The sequence below is a fragment of the Hypanus sabinus genome, chromosome 10 (genome assembly GCF_030144855.1).
Source record: "Hypanus sabinus isolate sHypSab1 chromosome 10, sHypSab1.hap1, whole genome shotgun sequence".
Taxonomy (NCBI): Eukaryota; Metazoa; Chordata; class Chondrichthyes; order Myliobatiformes; family Dasyatidae; genus Hypanus; species Hypanus sabinus.
The window spans coordinates 84,677,870-84,705,160 of record NC_082715.1 but is presented as its reverse complement, the minus strand read 5'-3'; the positions used below and the strand labels follow the sequence as shown (position 1 = coordinate 84,705,160).

At 39.0% G+C, this 27,291-nt stretch overlaps 1 protein-coding gene across 7 annotated transcripts in view; it reads right to left on the bottom strand.

Annotated features, from left to right (window-relative positions):
- Positions 1-7,740: 7,740 nt before the first annotated feature.
- Positions 7,741-27,291, bottom strand: part of phf3 (PHD finger protein 3) — a 148,574-nt gene continuing 129,023 nt past the window's right edge. For 4 of the 7 annotated variants that reach the window (XM_059982279.1, XM_059982280.1, XM_059982281.1 and 1 more), the window contains 2 exons: positions 15,290-15,485; positions 7,741-11,012 (listed from right to left, as the gene is read on the bottom strand). In XM_059982279.1, coding sequence (XP_059838262.1) covers positions 8,554-11,012; positions 15,290-15,485 — 2,655 coding nt within the window. In that variant the 3' untranslated portion in view covers positions 7,741-8,553. The remainder of the gene's footprint in view (positions 11,013-15,289; positions 15,486-27,291) is intronic. The other 3 variants (XM_059982285.1, XM_059982283.1, XM_059982284.1) reach the window with 1 other exon arrangement.

Below are 27,291 nucleotides of genomic sequence, written 5' to 3'. Positions count from 1 at the left end.
CCTATAGCTCAGGTTCTCAGGTCCTGCAACAGCCTTGTAAATTTTCTCTGCACATATTTCACTCTTATTGATATCTTTTCTGTGGTTAGGTGATCAGAACTGCAACACAATACTCCAAATTAGACCTCATCATTGTTTTATACAACTTCACCATACTTTGATTTATGAAGGTCAATGTGTCAAAAGATCCCTTTATAATCCTATCTATACCTATGACACCACTTTCAAGGAATTATGGATCTGTTCTACCACACTCTTCAGTGCCCTATAGTTCACTGTGTAAGTCCCATCTTGGTTGTCTTCCCAAAGTGCAACACCTAGCACCTGTCTACATTAAATTCCACATGCCATTTTCAGACCATTTTTCCAGCTGGTCCAGAACTTGCCGCAAGCTTTGATAGTCTTACTCGCTGTCAACTACACCCCCAGTCTAGGTGTCAGCTGCAAATTTGCTGATCTCCAGTTTACCACTTTGTTGTGGGAACAAATCTTCTAGCCCACAGAGACTGGATCTTCAAATACCTATTAACGTTAGTCCCACACTGATCCCATTTTGTTCTTTCTACGTTCTAATCAGTTCCCCAGATTCTGCCATGCAGCTGCACACCATTGGCCAATCAACCTATCAACCCACATGTACTTGGGATGTGGAGGGAACTTGAGCAACCAAAGGGAGAAAATGCAGCATTACAGGGTCGCACGATACTGAACCAGAGTACACAAAGGCATAACGGTTGGCATAACACTTTACAGCACCAGCGACCCTGGTTCAATTCCCATCATTGTCTGTAAGGCGCCTATATGTTCTCCTCATGACCACCTGTGTTTCCTCTGGGTGCTCCAGTTTCTTCCTACATTCCAAAAACTTACTGACGGTTTAAGGGCAATGAGCTGTGGGCATGCTATTTTGATGCCAGAAGCAAGGCAGCACTTGCAGGCTGCCCTAGCATACCCATGGACGGTTTTGGCCATTGGGACAAGCGATGCATTTCACTACATGTTTCAGCATACGTGTGACAAATAAAACTAATCTAATCTAAATTCTACCCCGACAGGACGAGAAGTCAGGAATGAACCTGGCTCATTGGAACTTTGAGGCACTACCCAATGCCGAATTCTCGATTTTGCAAATGCTTTATAAATATCTGTACCCTCATCCCAATATATTTTCCATACTAAATGGTTACATGAAAATGTTACCCATAATTCAAAGTAATTGCAAGTTACCTACAATTTACAGCAAAGAGGCATTCACCAATCTCATCACAACATGTTTCACTTGAATTTGCTAATGAATTAATTAGTGTTTATATTGATACCTTCAACTTTTAGTCTCATTCACCCAGGTGGTACCATAATTTCTATGCCTATGCTTTTAAAGACCTGTGCCAGGTCATTCATACCTTTAGTTTACAAGAAAACAATAGAAGCACCTGAAGCCAAACGTCGGGCCAAACTTCAAATCCACATCTGTGCCAGCAAACAATGTTCACAATTCCCTGATCATTCAAAAATGTTTCCACTTTTTCCTTAAATACAACCTCCAAAGTTTTGGCCTCCATAACCCTCAGGAAATTATTCCAGGAAAGAAAGAATCCCAGCCAATTCATTCATTTCTGATATCATGGTTCCCATTTTGTTTCTTCTTCAGAAGTTTTGCAGCATACAGTTACTATTCTTTTGTAGACTGTAAGGTTAGCATAATGCTTTACAGTGTCAGTGATCAGCGATCAAGATTTGATTCCCACTGCTACAAGGAGCTATTATGTTCTTCACGTGACTGTATGTGTCTCCTCCGGGTGCTCTGGTTTCCTCTCACAGTCCAAAGATATATAGTTAAGAGTTAGTGAGTTGTGGGAATGCTGTTGGTGCTGGAAACATGGTGATGCTTGCAGGCTGCCCCCCGCACAGTTCTTGGACTATGTGGTCATTGATACAAAATGAAGCATTTGTTACATCTGCTTCACTGTTTTGGTGTACATGTGGCAAATGAAGTTAATCTATATCTTTGTATATAAGCAATGCATTATTTTATATTTGATCTGCATTTATTCAAGCAGTGCACTAGAATCACCAACATCCACATAATACAGTCAAATGGAACTTGGTTGAATTTCTAATTCAAGGCTTATTACCTAGAATAATGCTTTACACCCTTGGCACTGCACTCAGAGCCTGGCACACTACATTCTCTGCAGATTAGGTGCTGAGGATCTCTCATGGGTCAGTCTGACATTCAGCTACTATCTGAGCAAGCTGACGCAGGCAAGTTAAAATTTATCCATTTTCATGATCATTAAACCACAAACAACAGATGGCAACAGATACATTTAAAAAATTCTGGAAATAAACCACACACAAAATGCTGGAGGAATTCAGTGGGCCAGGCAGCAAATATAGAAAGGAACAGAGTCAATATTTCCGGCTGAGAACTTTCGTCAGTATTAGAAAAGCAAGAGACAATGTGCTGTAAAGGAAATCTGCTATGACCTCAAGTTCAACATTATCGAATTGTTTGATAAGTATTTGATACAAACAACATACAAAACAGATTTGTTGTCCTTAGAATGAAATTTGCATCCAACTCAAATCCATCGATCATTTTGATTAACAGTTCAAAATGACGCGAGAAGACTGAGGTGAGAGGAAGATGAAAGAATACATTAGCATGATTTAGTATGAACACTTGATGATATCTTTTAAGTTATCCGTTCATGTATCTACAATAAGACAGTTACTATATGCTGTGTATACAATTAGAGGCTGGTAGATGTAATTATAGCCATTTCTACATTAGCTACACTTGAGCTATTAGACAGGTTTATATGTTTCCTGTTTCTGAGTGATTATAAACAATGCTTCATGCTATTGACTGGGTGTTACAAGAGAGAAGAAAAACTTCTATATTCTTGTTCTTGAGTATTCATTGCTTAGATTTAACCATCAATATTAAGTTCAAAATTCTCAATCAATTCATTATTGAAGTACTTATGTTGCCATATACAACCCCAAGATTAATTTTTCTGTGGACATACTCAGCAAATCTATAGAATAGTAACTACAACCGGATCAATGAAAAATCTAGCAGAGAGCAGAAGACAACAAAATGTGCACATGCAAATATAAATAAATAGCAGTAAATAATGAGAATATGAGATAACAAGATGGGGAGTCTTTAAAGTGGGATCATTGGTTGTGGGAACATTTCAGTGATGGGGAAAGTAAATGTTGACATTCAAGAGCCTGATGATTGTGGGGTAGTAACTGTTCTTGACCTGGTGCTGCAAGTACTGAGGCACTTGTACCTTCTATATGAAGGCAGCATTGAGAAAAAAGCATGGCCTGGGTGGTGGGGATCTCTGATGACAGACCACAAACAAGAGGAAATCTGCAGATGCTGGAAATCCAAGCCACACACACAAAATGCTGGAAAAACTCAGCAGGCCAGGCAGCATCTATGGAAAAGAGTAAACAGTCAATGTTTCTGACTGAGACCCTTCAGCAGAACTGGAGAAAAAGATTAGGTCAGAGTAAGGTGGGGAGAGGAGAGGAAAAATACAAGGGAGTAGATGATAGTTGAAATGGGGGGGGGGGAAGAGGGTGAAGTAAAGAGCTGGAGTCGATTGGTGAAAGAGATAAAGAGCTGGAGAAGAGGGAATCTGATAGAAGGCCATCCAAGAAAGAGAAGTGGAGGAACACCAGAGGGAGGTGATGGGCAGGTAAGGAGATAAACTGAGAGAGGGAAATGGAAATGGTGAGGGAGAGGTGAAGCCATTACAGAAGTTTGAGAAATCAATGTTCATGCCATCAGTTTGGAGACTACCCAGGCAGAATACAAGGTGTTGCTCCTCCAATCCGAGTGTGGCCTCATCACGGCAATAGAGGAAGCCATGGACTGACATGTTGTAATGGGAATGGGACGTGGAATTAAAATGGATGGCCACTGGGAGATTCTGCTTTTTCATTCCAGAGCTAAGGAGATGTCCTCCTCCTTCAAAGAAAGGCACTTCCCTTCCTTCACCATCAATGCTTCCCTCAACCATATCTCTTCTATTCTGCACACATCTGCTCTCAACCCATACTCCCGCCTACGGAACACTACCAGTCACTGGCAGCCAACCAGACAAGGATCCCTTTTATTCCCACTTGCTGCCTCCTACCAATCAGCCAATGCTCAGACCATGTTTCCTGTAATACTATGGGATCTTAACATGGTGAGCAACCTCATGTGTGGCACCTTGTCAAAGGCCTTCTGAAAGTCCAAATATACAACATTCACTGCATCTCCTTTATCTATCCTACTTGTAATCTCTTCAATGAATTTCAACAGGTTCATCAGGCAGGATTTTCCCTGAAGTGAGGTAGTATTCATGGTTTCAATGGCCATTTAGGAATCGGATGGCAGAGGGGAAGAAAATTTGCTGAATCACTGAGTGTGTGCCTTCAGGCTTCTGTACCTCCTACCTGACTCCATAGATAACTTCATGCACCACTATACTGAAATGATTCTATGACTTCACTGAGAACTCTTTGTAGCTCATCTTCTTAGAATTATTTTTATTTGCAGAGATCGTCTTTTCTGATGTTTATCAGTCTTAATTTTATGTAATGATTTTCATAAAATTCTATTTCTTTCCCTATAAATGCCTGCAAGAAAATTAATCTCAAGGTAGTATGTACTGTATGGTAACGTATACTGTTGGCAGCTTGATTGCAAACTTCCTTCAAATTTTGATCATGTAGGGCCTTGCTTTGATGGATGAAACCAGTTTCTCTCAGGCAAGTTCCTACATGATCTGTACAAGTAAAAGCTGGCACTACACTTGCTTCACTCCACCCCTTGGTTTGCAAAATCAGTATTCCTTACCAGTGACTCATATCGATTAGCACAAAATCACTGTGTACTTCTGGCAGAAACACACCAACTTGATCTGCTGCACAAGTAAACCTGGTAATTATAAGCAAAGTGCCCTTTTATCAACATGTGTTACTTACACACAAATAACTTCTCTGACATCGACATTCCAAAGATGACTTGCTGTGACAATCAGCTCATGCTCTCAGCAGAAGAAAAATCAAGATCTAAAACACGCAAGGGCACATCTACCAAATGTTCTGAATGTAACAGACACAAAATACTGGAAAAACTCAGCAGGTCAGACAGCATCTATGGAGAAGAATAATCAGTCATGTTTCAGGCCAAGACCTTTCATCAAGACGTGAAATGTTGACAATTTATTCCTCTCCACAAATGCCTGACCTGCTGAGTTTCTCCAACATTGCGTGTGTATGTGTGTTACTCTAACAAACACCTGATGAGGTGAAGCGGCTGCCTAGAGCAAAATCTGAACCATTGCAGAAGTGTTGGCCTGGAAATTTTTTGCAGGAAGAGACAATGGTTAAAGGAACATGGTCATCTGAGAAAATTGTCATTTAATTAACTATTTTAAGCATGTGAAATGTATTCACATAAGCAAATTATGTATATCCACTTTTAAAAAGGTTATATTGAGATCTGTAAATCCTAATGCAAACTAAAGATCATTTACAGTGGTTATACTGATAACTGAAACTATAGGACATTTAGACAAAGGAGCGGAATTAAGCCATTCATTCAGCCCACTGAATCTGCTCCAACATTTGATCAGGCCTGATTTTTTCCTCACAGCCCCATTTTCCTGCCTTCTCCCTGTAACCTTTTTGTCCTTACTAATCAAACACCTATAAGCTTCCTCTTTAAATATACTCAATGACCTGGCTTCCCTAGCCATCTGTAGAAATAAATTCCACAGGTTCACCATCCTCTGGTTCAAGAAATTCCTCCTCAATTCTGTTCTAAAGGGACACCCTTCTATTGAGGCTCCTGGAAAAAGTTCATCAAATTGCTTCACTTTTACCTATTCACAATTGTGAAACATGTAATCTCCTGTTCTTTTATTTCAAAAATTTATTTCATTCAGTTATTAACAGATTTCAACATGAAAAATCTCACTTAATTCCAACTTGAATAATACAAATTATTCTTTGAAGCTAGTTTATTATGAATAAGACACCATCTAACATAGCTGAACACAAATTGCCCAAATAATTGATCCACATTAGCTACAGATATAGTATTTCTTTGGCTACCATACTAAATTTGAAATAATCTTTACTTCGTACTTTATTTGCAGTTCCAGAGATGGGTGGCAAAACAAAGATATGAGTTGACAGAGTGTTGGAAAAGTGAGAGCATTTCCTGTTACAAAGCAATTGTCAGAAAGGCCTGAAGCTTTGCAATAAATTCTGTGATTTGATAATCAAACTGATAAAGTTTGATAACTAAATGGTAGACCGTGAAACAATTATGTGGAAAAGCTAGCAAGTGTTTTATTCAGAACAAGTTCAGTGGCAGTTCTTTGCTAACGAAAGTGTAAAAAGTTGTGAGTAAACTGAAGTCCATACATCAGATTGTGTTTGGCCCAGTTATCTTGTACTCGCCTCCTGGGAGGTAGTATTTTTCCCTTGTGCTCTTCACACCTGAAAAGGGTCCCAAGATGTATCCTGTCAGCTCATAGCTATCTCAAGGGCTTTGATCTGCTTTCAAATGTTAATAAAAAACTATCAAATATTGTAAGGCCTAGATAAAGTGGGCACAAAGAGGATGTTTCTAATAGTGTGAGTCTAGGACCACAGGGTGATGAATCTGTGGAATTTATTGCCACAAATGGCAGTTGGAGGCCAAATCTTTGGATATATTTAAAGCACAGGTTGATAGGTTCTTGATTAGTAAGGGTGTCAAAGGTTACAGAAGGTGAGTGAATTGGGTTGAGAAGGGAAATAAATCAGCCATTATTGAATGGCAGAGCAAACTCAATGGGCCAAATGGCCTAATTCTGTCTCTAGGTCTTATGGTCTACTTTTCAGAGAGTTAATAAGAAAAAAAAAATTTGTTGGCAAAATAACATTGGTCATAAACTCATGCCATTGTTTACAAAGTTCAGCAGCTTGTAGCTTGAAAGAGATACAAGTTCTGTAATATAACATGATCATCAATTTGCAAATGCTAAGTTAATGATACAAGTTGTAATAAAATACCATATTAAACTTGACATAAGGTAGTCTGAGTTGCCATGTAATAGTGAAAGGATGTTGTTAATGGATTATTTATGCCAGCAATCAAATTTCACTTTTGGTTGAATGACAGTAAATAGGGCCAATTGAAATGCTACTTATTTATCAAACATTGAAAAAGGTTTTATTTATTGGAGACCTTCAGATTTCTAGAGCCTTGAAGAATGAGAAATTTAAAGGATTAAAATGTATAGCCCTCTATCACTAATAACCAAACCTTATTTTAATTACTTGGAATCATGGAGCAATACAACACAAACACAGGCCATTTAACCCAATGAGTCCATGCTGACTATGGTGCCCAGCCAGTTAGTCCCAATTTCCTGTGTTTGGCTTACATCCCTCCAAGCCCTGTCCCTCCATGCACTGATTCAAGTGCTTCTTATGCCCGTCTCTCTTACTTCTTCAGTTTGTTTCATATACTGTTTGTCTTTACAATGTTACCCTCACCAATACAAGAAAAGGAATGCTTTTACTTCTTTAGTGTCCAGCTTTCCGATTGAAGGAACATTTCCTGATTTTGTCCAACGTTGCTCTTCTACCAGGAAAATTCCCATGACGATACATTATCAGTGTTGACATCTCATACTGAAATAAATCATACTTAAGATCTATGCTATATAAATAACAAAAGACAGTTATGTGGAGAAAATTCATTTTATAATCATTTACAATGAAAACATCATTTAAAATATTTACACAGATTCTTCAGTAAAAAGATTGATGAATTAAACAGAAAAGGTAGTATACAAGCAATAGTCTACAATGTTGAAGCAACAAAGATAATAGCCAAGTCAAAGCAACAATGTGACAATTTTACAAAATATAGATGGATGTATAGTTTTATTTTCAATGCACTTTTTATCTAAAATTTTAATACAACACTTACATTGTTGTGATTGCCTGTTTAAAACAATGCAATAGTTAACAGCCAACTCTTGCAAATGAATTAATACATTGAAATAGAAGTACAACATAAAACTTCAGAAATGTACAACTGCAACTGGTTTGAATAAGAACATGATACCTTTGTATAATTATTCATGAGTGTGTGCCACAGTGCAAACTGCCTACAAAGCGTACATTATTTCAGGAAAAGAACCTGGGCAACAGCAAAAGCTGTGGATTTTAACTTCTTCAAATTTTGACATGTATAGTAGCTCATGCTAGAACTATCAGTTTGGATAATTATCAGAAGTAATAAAATTACTTAAAATGTTATACTACTAGCTTCTTGTATTGTTAATTAGTATTTAAGAGCAGCAAGACATGGTGGTAAATACTGTATGCTATACAAGGAACCACTCAAGTGAATCATGTCATAACATTGCAGCATGAACTGGCATTCTAGTTGACAAGTACAGGTGAACCAGTTGTTACTTCTTCAAATGATCAGGACAAAGTTCACAAGTTAACAATTTTTTTGGTTCTGTACAGTTGTTAATTAGAAGTATCCTCTGGGGAACTCTTTCTCTTCTTGCTTTTGCTTCTGTCACTGTGGTCCCTTTTATCATGGTCTTTATCTCTGTGGTGTTTCTCCCGTTCCACATCATTATCTCTTTCATGAACTTTCTCTCTATGCCTGTCCTTACTCCTTCCCTTCCCCCTCTCTTTATCACTATCTTCATTTTCGGACCTACTCTTTTCTTTATCTTTGCTTCGTTCTCTTCTCGAGTCCACGCCATCATGGCTCCTTTCATGTTCCCGATGGCGGTCCCGATCTTTATCTCTATGCCGGTCCTCATGACTCCGTCTCTTTTCTCTGTCTCTCCCTTTATCACGGTCTCTGTCCTTATACTTGTCTCTGTCTCGTTCAGACCCTCGATCCCAGTATTTGTCCCTGTCTCTTTCTTTGTGCCGATCTTTTTTTCGACGATAATCACTATAAAACCTGTATCTATGATGACTGCTGTGTTCCTTGCCAAGATTATGCTCTGACCTTTGGCTATATCTATCCCAAGGATCGCCATGATGCCTTTCTTCCTTGATAGATTGAAAACTTGGTCCTGAACCTCTTACATATCTGTTAACATCAATTGGGCGGTCAGAGGAGAAAGGAGGCATAGGCTGCCCCTGTGCAAGATGTAGAAGCCCCAAATGTTGTGGCGGACAGGGAATTGGTGGTAGCCAAGGCATCATATGATTTGGGCCCAGGGCATGTGCTGCACCAAGATCAGGAGCATGAAACCTCAAATGAGGATCTGTTTGAAGGCCAAATGGTGGTGGAGGAATTGGTGGTGGGGCCCGAACTGGCATGAATGAAGGCATCAAATTACCTGGCTGAAAATTGCCAGCAGGTAAAGTTCGCTGAAATGGAAAACCAGAAGGATGGACTTGGACTTGGTTAAAGTTAGGTAGTTGCGATATTGGTGGAGGAAAAATATTTCCACTTGATGCCGGGCTACCTGAAGGGCCACTGCTTGGTAATGAGGTGGACACTGCTGACACCTGAGTCTGATTGTGTGCAGGTACTGCATTTGAAGAGAACTCAAAATGCGTACCTGAACGCGGGCCATGGAAAGAGGATACTGGGACATTTTCCCTTCGAATTGACTGCACAGTTTCAATAGTGTGTGTTTCTACCAATTCTGTTTCAGAAACTGTTTGACCCATCTGTAAAGAACTTGTTGATTCTGCTTCTGGATTTGAAAGATTCTGAAAACCTGCCGGTGAAGTCTCTATAATACAAGGTGAAGGTTCCTGCAATTGTTTACTGGATAGCTCACTTTGTGTATCAATTGTCTCTTCAATAACCTGCTTTATGGCTGTTTCTCCTTCGCCATTTTCGGGGGATTCCTTCGAAATTTCCTCTGGATTTTTTAAGCTCTCAGCCTCATAGTTATCGTTCCTGTTTTCCAAATGTTGTTCTTCTGCACTGCTCTCTGGCGGCTTGTTTGTTGCAGAAACATTTTGTTGCATTCGAACAGCTGCTTGTCTTGGGTCTCTGCTTATATTCACAACCTGCAAGACACTTGCATGAGCTTCATGTGAGGAGTCTACTTTTTCAGCACCTGTACTGGGCTCAGGCAGAGATAACTTGGGACTCACTGGTCGAGTTGCAGAACCACCAGAAGTCTCATTTTTCTCTTTTGAGGGTTCTATTTTTACCTTTTTTACTTTGTAGTGATGCCGAAGTTTCTCATGCTCTTCTTTCTGATTTGGCTGTGATTTTAGAGCTGCAAGATTGGAAAGGAACACTTCAGTGGAAACATCTGGAGGTTTGTCTTTAAGTGTGAGAGTTGTAAGAAGTCCAGTTGGCTTTGAAATTTCTTTGTCATCCTCAATGACATCATTCTCATTTTCCGCTGTAAGATCATGCAAAGCATTTTTAGCACTCTCTTGATCGTCAGTTTTTTCCTCAGGCTGTGACGTATTGGAATCTTTTACAGTCACTGCAGCATCTCCCAAGTCAGGTCCAGTACCAGAATCAGGCTTTGGTTCAGTTTCTTTCTCTGCATCTCCCAAAAGACTCTGAAGAATGTCATCCAGTGGTCGGTTTGATAATTCGAGAGAGGTGGATTGGTTTTCCCAACCAACCAATACTCCAGGGAGAAATCGCAATGGCTTTGTGGACAGCATTGGAATTGGCTCAGCTGGTGATAAAGGTGGTGTTTTCAAAATCTGAGGTTCAATGGGTGATGCTTGTTTGGGTTTGCTTCTAAATTTAGGCAACACAGAAGTGAAAGAATTAAAGAACTGATTTTCTTCTTCTTCTTCTTCATCTTCATCTTCACCTTCACCTTCTACATACTCTGTTCTGCTTTTCTTTTCTTGAGGCAAATTACTGGGTAGCTTCTCTGATTCAGAGAGTTCTTCAGCAGGTGAAGCACTAAATGACCTCTTTAGCCTCTGTCGAATGATCAATCCAAGGAGAAGATTTTTGCGGACTACCTCAAGACCTATAAAATGATAAAAATAACTAATCATTATAGTTTAATACTGCAATTATTTATATAATTAAAACACATCAAGAAAACTAATTAAAGAAACTAATTATTCAACTGTGCATGATACAGGCAAATAATATGGCTTAAAGAAATGACATGATATTTAAATTCAATTCTTACTGAACATTTTGCATTTGCACCACACACAAAATGCTGGTGGAACACAGCAGGCCAGGCAGCATCTATAGGGAGAAGCAATGTCGACCCTTCGGGCTGAGAGCCAGAAAGGTGATCACCTTTCTCAGCTTCACCTCACCCCCTCTGGTCTTCTCCAATCATTTTGCATTTTCCCCTCTCCGTCCTGCTTTCAAATCTCTTACTATCTTTCCTTTCAGTTACTCATGACGAAGGGTCTCAGCCCGAAGCATCGACTTTGCTTCTCCCTATAGATGCTGCCTGGCCTGCTGTGTGCCACCAGCATTTTGTGTGTGTTGTTTGAACTTCCAGCATCTGCAGATTTCCTCGTGTTTGCATTTGCACCATACAGTTTAAAAAACATTATCACAATGAAAGTTACATAGAGCTCTGACATACCATAACATACATATCTCTTAAACAAAGAAACTTCTGGGGCCCCTCAAGGTAACTTGTGTGGCAGCAGAACTCTCAATGGATACAATTAAATATTCTCATTTCAGCCTGATACAGCTAAAAAGCACAACTGCTTCCAAGGTCAGTACGATCAACAAAGATGTCTTAATGCATTTAAACGAACTATCGCTGCTTAACACTGACAGAAACAATGCCGATCATGGTCGGATTCCATTCAAGAATCGTGGCTGCAGGTCAGGGTTACAAGTGCATTTAAAGAAATGGGTTTTAAAATTCCCAAAACCGACTATCTTGCTGGCAAACGTAGTCTCTGGTGAATAAAACTCATGATTTCAAAGCTAGTTTGCTGAATCAGAGGGACATTAGGACCGTGTGTGTCCTTTGTTCCACAGAATCCTGGGTATCAGATTCAGCGATTCAGATTGACGAGTTTAGGATAGATCTACAGAGTCTCTCAAAAGCAGAGGTGGAGGAGTATGCTTTATGATCAACTCTTCTTGGTGCACAAATATATCAGTGCTGTCCCAATTCTGGTCACCAGATCTGGATTATCTAGCAGTTAAGTACCGTCCATTTTAGCTACCACGGGAGATTTCCAGGATCATTTTGGTAGCAGTATATGTTCCACCTCAGGCCAATGTCAAGCAGGCTTTAGATGATCTGAGCATCGATCAACATGCACAAAACAGCGCACCCTAATGCCTTCACCATCATTTTGGGGGATTTTAAAAAGGCCAGTCTGAAATAATCACTAAGCAATTACCATTAACAGATCACTTGCAATACCAGAGGAAACAACATACTGGATCACTGTTACACCACCATCAAGAATGCCTACCATGCTATTCCATGCCTCTCAATCTGTGGCATTTAAGTCTGGTGACCCAGGTCTATACCAGAAAACCAGGTATGATTTGCAGAGGGCTATTTCAAGGGCAAAGAGACAATTTCAAATGAGGTTGGAGGCAACATTGGATGTACAACAACTCTGGCAAGGTTTGCAAGATATTACTTCCTAAAAAGTGAAACCCAATAGCATGAATGGCAACGATGCTTCACTACCGAATGAACTCATTACCTTCTATGCCCACATTGAAAGGGAGAACATAACTACAGCTGTGAAGAACCCTGCTGCAGCCAGTGACCCTGTGATCTCTGTCTCAGAGGCTGATATTAGGCTGCCTATAAAGGAGGTGAACCCTCACAATGCAGAAGGTCCTGATGGAATACCTGGCAAAGCTCTGAAAACTTGTGCCAACCAACTAGCATAAGGATTCAAGGACATTTTCAACCTCTCACTGTTATGGGCAGAAGTTCCCACTTGTTTCAAAAAGGCAACAATTATACCAATGCCCAAGAAGAATAATGTGAGCTGCCTTAATGACTATCGCCCAGTAGCACTCACATCGACAATGATGAAATGCTTTGAGAGGTTGGTCATGACTTTTTAAAAGCTATTTATTAATGCTTTTTAGGAGGGTGATTTTAGATGCATATCATATTTATACTGAGTTAAATACTGTATGTAATTAGTTTTGCTACAATAAGTGTATGGGACACTGGAAAAATGTTGAATTTCCCCTTGGGGATGAATAAAGTATCTATCTATCTAGACTGAACTCCTGCCTCAGCAAGGACCTGGACCCATTGCAGTTTGCCTATCACCACAATAGGTCAACGGCAGATGCAATCTCAATGGCTCTTCACACGGTCTTATACCACCTGGACAATGCAAGCACCTATGTCAAGATGCTGTTCATCGACTATAGCTCATCATTTAACACTACCATTCACATAATCCCGATTGAGAAGTTACAGAACCTTGGTCTCTGCACCTCCCCCTGCAATTGGATCCTCGACTTCCTAACCATAAGACAACAATCTGTGTAGATTGATGATAATATCTTGTCGTCGCTGACGATTAACACTGGTGCACCTCAGAGGTGTGGCTTAGCCTACTGCTCTATTCTCTCTAAACCTATGACTGTGTGGCTCGGCATAGGTCAAATAGCTATAAATTTGCTGATGATACAGCCATTGTTGGTAGAATCTCAGACAGAGACGAGAGGGCGTACAGGAGCAAGTTATGCCAACTAGTGGAGTGGTGTCGCAGCAACAATTTTGCACTCAACGTCAGTAAGACAAAAGAGCTGATTGTGGATTTTAGTAAGGGTAAAATGAAGAAACACACACCAACCTTCATAGAGGGATCTGAAGTGGAGAGAGTGAGCAGTTTCAAGTTCCTGTGTGTCATGATCTCTGAGGACCTAACCTTGGTCCCAACATATCGATGCAGTTATAAAGAAGGCAAGACAGTGACTATATTTCATTCGTTTGAAGAGATTTGGCATGTCAACAAATACACTCAAAAACCTCTATGGATGTACCATGGAGAGAATTCTGACAGACTGCACCATTGTCTGGTATGGGGGTATACTGCATAGGACCAAAAGAAGCTGCAGAGGGTTGTAATTTTAGGACATCCTCAGGAGCGGTGTCTCAGAAAGGCAGTGTTCATTATTAAGGACATCCAGCACCCAGGACATGCCCTCTTCTCATTATTAACTCAGGAAAGAGATACAGAAGCCTGAAGGGACAAACTCAGCGATTCAGGAACAGCTTCTTCCCTTCTGCCATCCAATTCCTAAATGAACATTGAACCCTTGAACACTATCTCACTTACTTAATATATATTATTTTTGTTTTCTGCACAAGTTTAAATCTATTCAATATACGTATACTGTACTTTATTTACTTATGTATTATTATTTTTTTTCTTCTTCTTCTATATTATGTATGGCATTGAACTGCTGCTGCTAATTTAACAAATTTCACGACACATGCCAGTGATAATAAACCTGATTCTGATTCTGACATAGTGTTTTTATCAAATAACTTCTGATGCTATACACTTAATCTGTAAAACTTTGAAAATCTGATATAGTTCAAATTCAAAATTATACTCATGACTTTAATCATTCACCAGTAATTGAACCTTAATTTTAACATGCAATTAAGAAATGCCTTAATCACAGACATTCCAATTCATTTCAAAGCTGCAGTCAAAGCTATATTAAACACACTTACAGGGTCTTATTTCCAAATAATTCTTGTTTCAGCCAGTCAGCAGCAACAGGTTTTGATTGTTTTCCAGATGATGGATATCACAACTGATACAAGCAAGATACTGTGGTGATGAGGCTACTGAAGAGTAATCCAGGGCCCAGACAATTCATTCAGCACAGGCTGACTTTCTTTCTGTGAGTTTTTATTTTTAATTAATATTACACATTCAGAAGTGAGTTTAGTCACCTCCAGATTAAAAGGCAAAGTACTGAGAACCAAGCATGGCTTTTGTGTATAATCTCTGAATATAGATCAAGCTCTCTGATGTTCTATTTGGCCATAACAAGTTTGAACTGTTGAAAACTGTTGAACCGTGAAAATAATTTAAACATTTTCAACTGCTCGACTGTCAGTGGTGAAAATACATCATAATAACTTCTTTAGGTGAAGGGTAAAACAGTCTTCAAGATATAAAAATATAAAAACAAAAAATAAATTGCTTGAAACCTCTACTTTTTTTTAGGTATCCAGTGGTCAAGGACTGTTAAATTGTATTTAATGCTTGTTTTACAGCATAATCAAAAAGAAAACTACTGGTTATACAAACTCACCTGGCCCCTCAAATGGTAAGAGTCGATAAGGTATTTTTTCCAAAGCACCCAATGGAATAAGGTACATGTCTTTAACCTGCTTCACGTTGTTGGCTACTACTCCATATCGCTGCCTGCTGTTGAAGTATGCGTATAATGAAGTGTACATTATCTGATCTTCCTCAGTCACTGGACAGAAACGTATGATACAGATTTCCTGTTAAAGCAAACACGATGAACATTAAACAAAAGTTTAACCAGTTTTAAACTGACCGACTGTGTAGGACAGCAAATTTTGGTTAATTCTTGAGAAAGAAAACCTATAGAGTATCTGCTGAAGGAACTCAGAAGGTCAAGCAGAATCTACAAATTAGGGGAAAGGAGCTGTCAAAATTTCACACCAAAACCCTACATCAAGACAACCATTTTGTTTGTGATTTTGGTAAAGTGAAAACAAGCAAAATATAAAAATTACTCATACTGCAAATGGTTGTTTAGTAAAGCATTTTTGTACAAAGGTAATGGAAATACTGCAATCAAAATACTATTCCATTAATTATCCTATAAATAAAGAAAATTCTTTATGTACACTAGCCATGATTTAAATTGATATTGACAATGTCAAATAAGGAAATAACCGAGATGTTGACAGTTGAATCCATATCCAAAGTTTGGCATTGTAAGTTGACTTGGTATTCACCCAACATATCAAACATAAATCTTACCATATTATTGACACAAAAGTACAAGTTAATGGAATTGCACTGACTCATTGCAAACAAGCTGGTGACAGCAGTACTCGAAAGAAATGTGTTATGCTCATCTGTACATTATCATTGAATCTGGTTCCACTGCATTTTCAGAGATGTTAACTGCACTGACTTCTACAGTTCACTGTGCTTCAATGTGACTGCCAAATTATTTTAATAATGTACTAATAATTGAAAAATATTGATCTGACATTTAATAGAATACCTGTATTTTCTTAATGCTTCAAAGAGAAGCAATTTGCCTTTAACTTTCATTGGCCCAATGGAACAGTGTTCCTATCCTCCACCTCATTCTTCACATTACTGATGACCACTATCAGGCATTGTAACTTGGCTACAGTGAATGGCAAACTTACCAAGGACAGAGGACTGGCATTTTTGGGGATGAAATACTGCAAATGCAGAGGAAAGAGGTGGTCAGAAAGCAGTATGAGGCACTAGATAGGCAAGTTTCATCTGTGGGTGGTAGGAAGGGAGTGAAGTTAGAGAGATAGATAAATCTCCCCCTCAGTCCACTCCTTCTGCTCTACCCTCCACTCTCCCTACCTTTTTGCTCTCACTTACTCATTCTTCTACTCACATTTCTGCTACTGTTTGCCCCTCTCACCCTTCCCCTCTATTCCTTCATCTATTCCCATGACCATTACCCTCCCATGACCCTAATCCTCCTTTTACTACTATGCTAGCCTGCCTATGCTTCTACTCCTCTTTCTCTTACTGTCTTTCCCTGCCCTATCCAACCTCCTACATCTTTCCCTTGCCTTACTTTCTCTATCTCCCTCTACCTTGTTTCTTTCACTCTCCTCCTTCTCGACTGACCCAAGTTACTCAATATTTGTCTCCCCAACTAATTGCCTGAAAAGAGAAAGGTGCTCTTTGTAGTTCCAACAATGCCAGAAAAAGTGTTTTTAGTATACTGTATATACCATAGATTCCATGATACACTTTTTGCTTGTCCTAACTCCATGCCAATGAAGGTAATCAATAGCATGAATCTATTTTAAAATAATTGATATAAAGTGACATGCAAAGTTGAGAGGTTGTTGATTTAGCTAGCTAGCTTTGGGTTTCTCTATCAGCAGATGGCTGAGGTAAAATAATGACCAGGTCAGTACAAACATTCACGTTGACAAATCAGAGGTCTGAGGACCCTGCATGTAACAGCCCTCGGGACTCAACAGTTTTAGTAGCCAGCCTTTACAGCTGATATGTTTCTCTCTTCCCAGAGAGAAACATTGCTGCTCTCTACATTCTATTCTAATTCAAACGTTCTGCAGTGTTAAATTCTCACAATTTCAATTCCATCTTTTGAATCTCCTTGATACCTCCTTCTATTAACACTTTCTCAACCCAAACAGATTAGGAATGAGCAAAAAGCTTTCATTTACACCACTTCTGACATCCAGCCTCTCCTGGTCTCCAGATTACGAGACATTACTTCTGATCTCTCCATTACTTCGGGTCCTCTGCAATTTTGAATGTGTTTGAAAAATTAACTATGTTTCTGTCCCCAAAGAAGCTGTTGGACCTCCAGAATAATTGTATCACCATTGTGTGGTTTACTTAAGACTTTCAGTATCTTTTTACTTTCCACTACCAACATATGAGCTGACAGAGTGGACACTAACAGTCAGCAAAATTGATGTGTTTGCATTTGACCAGTGGTTCTCAACCTTTTTCTGCTCATGGTCCACTTGTGTCTTTCATTTACGTCTGTGGCCCCCATGCTCCATAGACTCCATTAGTTGCTAGTCTTTTTTGTCAACTCTACTAATTATTCTAACATACAGTCAATATTTATGTTTGAGGTTATAGGTTTTATTGTATGTTAAATATAATGATATATATGTATATGAAAAATAAAACTATTTCTAAGCTCTGATTAAGATACTTTATTTATAAAAAAATATTCTTCCAACCAGCACCAAAAGAGCACTTACTATTGTTACTTAGGGTATTGAGTGAGATCCTTGTGACTGTTGCAAACTAGTGAGTTTATGAATATCTAGTTGTACCTCAGTTAAAAATAATCAATAGCACCTCTTTTTACAATATCATGATAATTACAAGCTTTTGATAGCAGGTGAAGAGCTTAACTAAAATCACATTCAACTAGGTAAGAGGTGGGAAATCCAACATATAATCCTCTGTAACTTCCACCACTTCCTACGGGATTCCATCACCAGCCACATCTTCCGCTCCCCCCGACTCTCGGCTTTCTGCAGAGATCGCTCCCTACGCGACTCCCTTGTCCATTCATCCACCCATCCCTCCTCACCGACCTCCCCCCAGGCACTTATCCCTTCAAACGGAAGAAGTTCTACACCTGCCCCCACACTTTTTCCCTCACCACCATCCCAGGCCCCAGACAGTCCTTTCAGGTGAGGCACCCCTTCACCTGCGAGTCAACTGGGGTGATATACTGTAGCCGGTGCTCCCGATGTGGTCATTTATACATTGGGGACTGGGAGACCATTTCGCTGAACACCAGCATTCAGTCCTCCAGCAGTGGCAGGATCTCCCTGTGGCCACACACTTCAATTCCACAGACCACTCCCACTCCAATATGTCTGTCCATGGCCTCCTCTACCGTCAAGATGAGGCCACATGCAGGTTGATGGAGCAATACCTTATCTCCCGTCTAGGTAGCCTCCTACCTGCCGGCGTGAACATTCAACTCACAGACCTCCGTTGATGCCCCTGCTCCCCCCCCCCCCTTACCCCATCCCTATCTATAATTTTAGTCTGGTTCTCTTTCTCCCCCCCACTATAATTTCTCCCCAGCCCTACTTTTCTTTCTCTTTTATTTCCCATAATTCTCCACCTTCCCCCTAGCCCATTTCCCTCCAGCCTATCACTTCCCAGCTCTCTACTTCATCTCTCCCCCCACTTCTTAACCCCTCCTCGACCATCCCATGTTACTTCACTCCTGATGAAGGGTTTTGGCCCAAAACATCGTCACTATCTCCTCCCATAGATGCTGTCTGGCCTGCTGAGTTCTGCCAGCATTTTGTGTTTCTAATTAAATATAACTTTGTTTTCTCCAGAGCTGTGAAAACTTATTTTGAATGTCACTAGTGATCCAGAAATTTTGCTTGCTGCGAGTGAATTTTGCTTGAGCTGTTACATCACTCAGCAGCTCAATAAAACCTTCCTGCAAAGTGGAGTCAAAATCATTCACATTCACCCCAAATTAAACCATCATCCAATGTAGAAAATGCTTCTCCAGTAGGTCTCTGCAGGGTGTGAATGGTGATTTATGCATGGTCAAGCAGGAGCAGAGATAATGATTGATATGCACACCATCCCACTCCCTGCACACACTCCCTGCACCCACCCACCCACCCCTGGGTGTGCTAAGCTCTTTTGCTGCCTTATTTGCATCATCTAGCATATTTCATTCAGGGTTCCAAGTAAATTACATGTATTAATTTCTTTTTATTTATGTATTTTAGCAATATTTCATTAAAACAGTGAACTCATCATGGCCTACTTAAAAATCCCCTTGGACCTAAGTTTCTTGCTGTTTTACTTGTGGCCTCTATGAAATCTGGTATGGTCCCCTGGGGGACCATATGGCCCATGCTAAGACCCACTGTGTTAGACAGCTGTCTACAGCCCAAGATAATTTACTGTGCCAGTACTCCCTTCTCATAGGTAACGTCCACATCCAGTACCCCATCTCTACTTGGCTTTGAAATGAAGTTGGTAAGTCTTCTTGAAGCACTGTAGTTTATGTGATAAAGGTGCTCCTATAGTAATATTAGGCAGGAAGACCCTTATTTTCCCATTGGCATTGTAACAGCTGTTATTTTGTAGAAAACCACGTTGAACTAATGAAGTTGATACCTTCCCTACCATTGAGCACGTCCACAAAAAACGCTGCCACAAGAAAACATCATCCATCATCAAGGCCCCTCAATGTCAAGGCCACACTCTCTTCCTGCTGCTGCCACTGGAAAGGTGACACAAGAGGTGTAGGTTCCACACCACCAGGTTCACTAAGTTATTATTCTTCAAGCTCCCAAACCAGCGTGAATAACTTCGCTCACCTCAACTCTGAACTTTCCACAACCTATAGACTCATTATCAAGGACTCTACAACTCATGCTCTCATTATTATTTATTTATTTGTTTTTGTATTTGCAGTTTGTCTTCTCTTGCACATTGGTCTCTTGTCAATCTCCATGTGTAGTTTTTCATTGATTCTATTGTATTTCTTTGTTCTACTGTGAATGCCTGCAAGAAAAATGAATTTCAAGGTTGCCTGCAGTGACGTATATTGTACATACTTTTGAGAATAAATTTACTTTGAACTTTGAAATAGATTTTGCAGTGTTGCCAAAGCCTTCCTGCATTCTGTTATCTATCTTGCACACAGCCTACCACAAAGGTTTTTCAGTGAGATAATTCTGATACCTGTACTTCCGTGTAAAGGCATTACTATAGGGGTTGATGAGACAGAAGTGACTCATGTGCTACAGACCATAGCTGACAAAAGGTAGACATATCAGGGAACACAGCGGTAGCCATCATGGACACCAGCCTCCCCATCTTCGAAAACAACTTCAAAAGGCAATACCTCAAGAAGTTAGCATCCTTAATTAAAGACCCCCATCACCTAGGAAATGTCCTCTTCTATTTGTTGCCATCAAGCAGGAAGTACAGGAGCCTGAAGACACACACTCAATGCTTCAGGAACAGAGCTCCTTTCCCTCCACCATCATGGACAATGAATCTATGAACACTACCTCAGTATTTTTTCACTCTCTTAATTTAATTTGTTTAAATTAATTTTCTTTTTATAAATATTGTAATTTACAGTTTTCATTATCATGTATTGCAATGTACTGCTGCTGCAAAACAAATTTCATGACATACAGTATGCCAGTGATATAAAATCTAATTCTGGTTAAATTTTTTTAGATATACTTCTTATCATAATTTATAGTTTTATTGTTATTATTATTATGTATTGCAATGTACTGCTGACGCAAAACAAAAATTTTATGAGATGTCAATGATATTAAACCTGATTCTGATTTTGAGATGTCTCAGGCATCTTGCACATTTCACTAAATTTGCATTTGTTTTTGTATATCTGATCTGTTACACTTAACGATTCTGAGAAAATTACTCTATCAGGTCATAAAAGTGGAAGAAGCTTCCAAGACTGAAGCCTGGACCATGTGATGAACAGCTTTCGATGTGGATTGAGGCAGTGAATGTTTATAAACTTGAGACAGTACTGGTAATCTGCTCATGAGTCATGCTGCCTGGAAATACATTCTGCAGCAGCCATCCAGAATAAAATCATGATCATTAGGATTTTCCGGAATACAGTACACCTAAGCAACTGTCATAACTGTGCTGTGACACATCGTGATGCACCATAAAGTCCCAAGTTTTGTCTGCAAGTTTCAATCCTTTTACACCTTTCCAGCTCTCTGCCTGCATGACTTCATTTCCCCTTTCATGAGAAATCCTCAATTAAACCAAGCTTTTGGTCATTCTCCCTCATACCTGCTAATGTTGTTTGGTATCATACTTTGTTAATTCTAACCTCCACTGTAAAAGGATCAGAGTGCAAGGGAAACAATGACTGCAGTTTATAGAGGATAAATCACACCTGGAATATCTGTACAGGCTTGATCACCTTAAAAAAGGTTGGATAAAGAGTGCATAACACTTGCCATAAAGGGAGTGCAGTGAAGATTCACTGAACTAGTTCCTAGCCTGTCAGGTGCAGAAAGAACGAGTAGGCTAGGCCTCTTCTTCAGAGTTTCAAAAATTAAGAAGTGAATTTGAAACAATGATTCCAGAAAGAGTGTTTCCTACGGCTGAGGAGTCGAAAGCCAGAAGTGAAATTTTTTTTTTTAAAGTGTAATCCTTGACAGGACAGTGAAGCTATGGATCTTAGTACAGTAGGTTGATCAATTATTGTTTGTGTTCAAAAGTGCTATAAATAAATTTCTGTATACATGAGGAATTGAAGGTGAGACAAGAAAATGGTAGTGTTATAGATCTCGCTTGAACGTACTGAATGGCAGTGCAGGCCTGAGAAGCTGAATGGCCAACTCGTGTTCTTATTTTTAATGAACATATAAGCTAACACTGTTGAAAAGCAGCTGGGGATAATTACTAGGGTAGTATGGTCTTGATAATAATGAGGATTCCTTACATAACTTAGTGGAGCTTCTGTTTAATGGAAAACAGATTCTCAACCCAACTTCTGAATGAGAAGGTTAGAAGTTTAACTATTTATAACCTTTACTATTATCAGCTGTTTCATCTGGTTCTTAAAGAGTAAAATAATCTGTTTTGGATTATATGACATTATTCAAAGAAGAGAAAATAATTACAGAATATTGGAAAAAAATACTGCACAAGACTAACAAAGTTGGTTTCCAAAGATCTGGCATGGACTCAACAAGCTAGAACATCAAATATTTAACTGTATTATTCTATAATCTCTTCTGTGGTGCTGTTAAGTATTGAATCACCACATTTGTGACAACTTGCCTTGCTTTTCTTCAAAACCAAGCCATGGGATCACCTGCATCCACCTTAGAGAGTTGCAAAGCCCACGACTTAGCAGTTCATTAAAGGACATCACTCTTGATAGTGTAGTTATCCCTCTGCAGCAAACTAACTACTAGATTTTTTTTCATGTTCAAGTCTTTGGAAAGGAATTTTTAGTCTACCAGCCAACCCAGAAGCAAGACAATTTTAGCCAGGCCACAGCTGACACCTGACTTATTATTTGTGAAAATGTGCATATGTGATAGAGTAATTCACAGCTGCATCAAAGATCTAAAATTTACGCATGAGGTCTGCTGTTTAAAAAAATAAAGTAGATGAGAAAGGACCATGATGGTTCCAGAAATTCATGCAAAAACTTGTCAAGTATGGAGGTACCAGTGGTGCCAACCCTGGTCAAAAGTTCAAAGCACATTCATTATCAAAGTATGTATAAATTATACAACGTTGAGATTCTTTTGCCTACAGGCAGCCACAAACCAAAAGAACCCAATTTAAAAAATAGACCAAAACCCAATGACTCAGCATATAAAGGTTAATTAAAATATACTATTCTAACTAACAATTGGCAGTGCTTATACTTGGAGTGACATGGTAGCATAGCAATTAACATAAAATTTTACAGCACCATTGATCGTGGTTCAATTCCCGCCACTGTCTGTAAGGAGTTTGTATGTACTCCCTGTGACCGTGTGCGTTTCCTCTGGGTGCTCTGCTTTCCTCCCACAATCCAAAGACATATGGGTTAGTAAGTTGTGGACTTCATATTTCCAAGTACCTGGGTACTACTCGCATAGCATTGAACATGCTAGAATTTTCTGGGTCAAACTCCTGTCCATAAGAATTAGATATGGAACTATTATAAATCTGAGAAAACTGGCACATTCCATCAGGTTGCTTAAAACTAGGTGTAAGATCGCAAGGGCAAACAAGTTGTTTGTATATATTATGTAAATGATTTGGCTGAGAATACAGGGGATCTGATTAGTAACGCAAAAATTAGCGGAGTCGCAAACAACAAAGATTGTTTAAAGACAGAACAGGACATAACTCAGCTGGAAAGTTAAGTCCATTGATTCTATGAATTACGTACATAGACAAATTTGACAGTTTCTGAGTTCAGCAGTCAGACGAGACAATATAGTGTAACTTGCGGAGTGTTGGCCCATTTTCAAAAACACTGTAGTTATGAGATCTGAATTTTGATAAGCATGACTTCTAAGAAAAACAACAGGGGTTTGCTGGGTCTACATAGCAGGAGGCCTTAAAATAAAATGACCTTTTTCCATTTGCATAGTTCCAATTCTCTTACACTCTATGAAATTTAATGACTTGACAAGAGCAGACAATGCAATTTCATAGCATAAGTTCCTTACTCTGTTGGTTACCACAGACACTTCATTTTTCACCCTCCCTATCTAAGAATTCATCTTCTGCATTCAGATTAAAAGTACAGGATGGGCTTAGAGGGGAGATTTTTTTGCTTTGAGAAGTTTAACCAAGGACCTCAAAATAGACCCCTACCAACACTTAGTTGTGCAAATTTAAAACATTTCTTCCCTTTAAAATGATGATGCCACTGCATATTTTACATCAAACACCAATGCAATCCTAGATGACAGTCCAAACTACATCTCTTTCAGCTAATCCTATGACATCAAAAAACTGTTGCTTGGTGTAATGATATTCACTCCAGTGGAAGATAATGGAGAATATGATTAATTGTTATTTTTAATTAATATAGGTAAGAATATAATTTTAAAAGTATTTATTTTATCTAATTAAACTTCAAGCTTTGAAAACTATTTACTGAAATTTATTCCATTGGATGTAAATTTAAATTGTTTTGAAATTGGACTATGTTACAATCAAGGTCAGGGTTGGACTCCCAAGAGCATAGGCAAGTAAGTGAGATAGACACTAAACCAATTAAACTCACCTACTCCAGGGAACACATGCAGTCTGCTCTGTATGCATTTTTCCTATCCATTTCAGTTCCGGCAACAATTCTCCCCACAGCAACAATAGTCTCAACATACATTAAACCTTGCACCTTGCATTATATATACTACTTTAGCTTCTCACCGGGAAGGATTTAAATGTGTTATGAATAACTAAAAGTTGATCTATCTGACAAATGACTTCAAGACTATAACATTTTATGACTGACTTAATGCCCTCAAAATTTTCAAATTGTATTTGACAATTAATGTGTCACTTCTTTAAAGTATTTCCTATATGATAAATCAGCAGTGCAAATTATAAACTTGGATTTGCTTCATTCTTTGTACCTTGTAAGATTTCCACTAAAATTTAATTTTAATGCAAGTAATTAACACTAAAATCTGGAGAGTAATTGCTTTCATTGTCACTCAAAGATTTTAGCAGATATGAAGGTTCTCTTAGTGAAAATGGCATAAAAATTATGATATTGTTACACCAAAAATTCTGTCACTTCATAATGATTGGAAATATCAATGCGATTTCCAATAAAAACTAGTTCAAGTAAGCCACTGTGTGGCATTATCTGAAATATCGCACCACTGGTAATGTCCTGAATTTATAAGTGACTTACTCATAATCACATATATTCTACTTATACCGCAGCAGATTAATTAACTTTTACCACAAAGTTGCACAATAGAGGAACATTTTTTGTTCTCTTATGGTTTCATTAATACTTAACTGATTTCAATGAAACTATTCTTTAGAGCATTTTAATGAACTGATATTCAGGTCCATATTTTCTCCAGAATACTTATGTACAGCAACAGTTTATTCAATTTATCAGAAGAGCATTTGTGATCCAGAAATAGAAGCCTTTTTCAGAAGTGTAACCAAGATCTATAGTAGCTTAGCTACGTGTTCCTAATTTCTTGATTCATTTTTAATTCGATTCACTGCCATACTTCTCATACCCCTTGAGACGATGATGGCAAGCTACCCACTTGAACCAACAAACTTCTTCCAGTGTTGCTGGGCTTGGAATTTCTGGATTTAGATTAACAAATAACAATATACACTCAGTAGCCACTTTATTATGTACACCTGTCCACCTGCTCATTAATGCAAATATCTAATCAGCTAATCATGTGGCATCATCTAAATGCATAAAAGCATACATAAAGAGATTCAGTTGTTGTTCAGACCAAACATCTGAATGGAGAAGAAATACGATCTAAGAGACTTTGACTATGGAATGATTGTTGATGTCAGATAGGGTGGTTTGAGTATCTCAGAAACTACTGATTTCCTGGGATTGTCACACACGACAGTCTCTAAAATTTACAGAGAATGGTGCAAAAACAAAAAATATCCAGTAAGCAATAGTTCTGTGGGGAGAAACATCTCATTAACGAGAGATCAGAGGAGAATGGCCACAACAGGGTCAACATGACAGAAAGGCAACCATCAAATAGCCACGTATTACAACAATGGTGTACAGAAGAGCATCTCTGGATGCACAACATATCGAACCTTGAAGCAGATAGGCTATGGGAGCAGAAGAGCATGCTCGATTCCACTCCTGTATTGTGTAAAGTGGCCACTGACTGTATTTACCTCCAATGAGAAGAGTAAATGCTGAAATACCCAAGAGATCAAGGCATTGTCTATGAAAAGAGAAACAGAATTAAGGTTTCAGGTCAAAGACAGCACTGGGCGAGTGAGTAAACCAGTTATTTTAAATGGTGGAGAGGGTAGAAAGAGACAGAAAGGACATAGGGAATATCTTCGAGAGCCACCTGTTTGAAGGTTAATGATGACAATTATAGCGAGGGAAAACAAAGACCTGTGTGAAAGCTGTGAAGGAGAATGATGATCAGATAATATCTAAAGTTTGCAGAGTCAGAAAACCTTCTCTAATATCATCCATAAACAGGAATAATATGAAGAATAAATAGCAGAATCACAGGCAGCCCGGGCCTCATTCTCTCAAGTATATTTCCTTTGTTTTATCTGTACATTCCTCAGCTTTTCTTCAACTTATCAACTGATTTGTTATCTCATTTTTCTAGTTTTGCCTTTCTCTTCCTACTGGTGCTGCCTTGACCAGCTGTTCTGCTTTTGTTTTTACTTCAGAAGCCTTGTTCTAAACTTTTGTGATATTCATACTTATTTCCAAGCCAGGATGATATACAACATGGAGGTACACCTTCAGGTGGTTGCTATCTGCTACTGTCTGTGGCTGTGTGATGTGCAGTGCAGAGTTCATAAATGTATGAAGCGGTGGTGGAATGAATATTTGAGGTAGTTGAAGAGGTCAAGTCAAGTGAGTGCTTTGTCCAGATGGTACTGACCTTTTAAACTGTTATCTGAGATCAATCCATGCAAGAGAAGTAAACATCACATTGCTGACCTGTCTTCAGGTGAAATGAACTTAGGAGATGGGTCATTTGCCACAGGATATCCAGATTCTGAATTCCCCTTGTCGCCATAGTATTTGTAGGATTGTTTTAGTTAAGTTCCTGGTTGAAGGTGAAATCCAGCATGCTGATGGTGGGGAAGCCAGTGATAATAAAGCGACAGGTGGTTAGACTTCCTTTTGCTACAAATGATCATTCCTTGACACCTGCACTGAGCAAATGATTCTTTTTACTAATCAACACAATCCTTAATGCTGTCGTAGAGCTTCTCCTTACAGGGATAAATTGCGCCATTTTCTGAGGAGCTGCTAATGGCTTTGAACATCGTGCAGTCATCAGCAAGCATCTG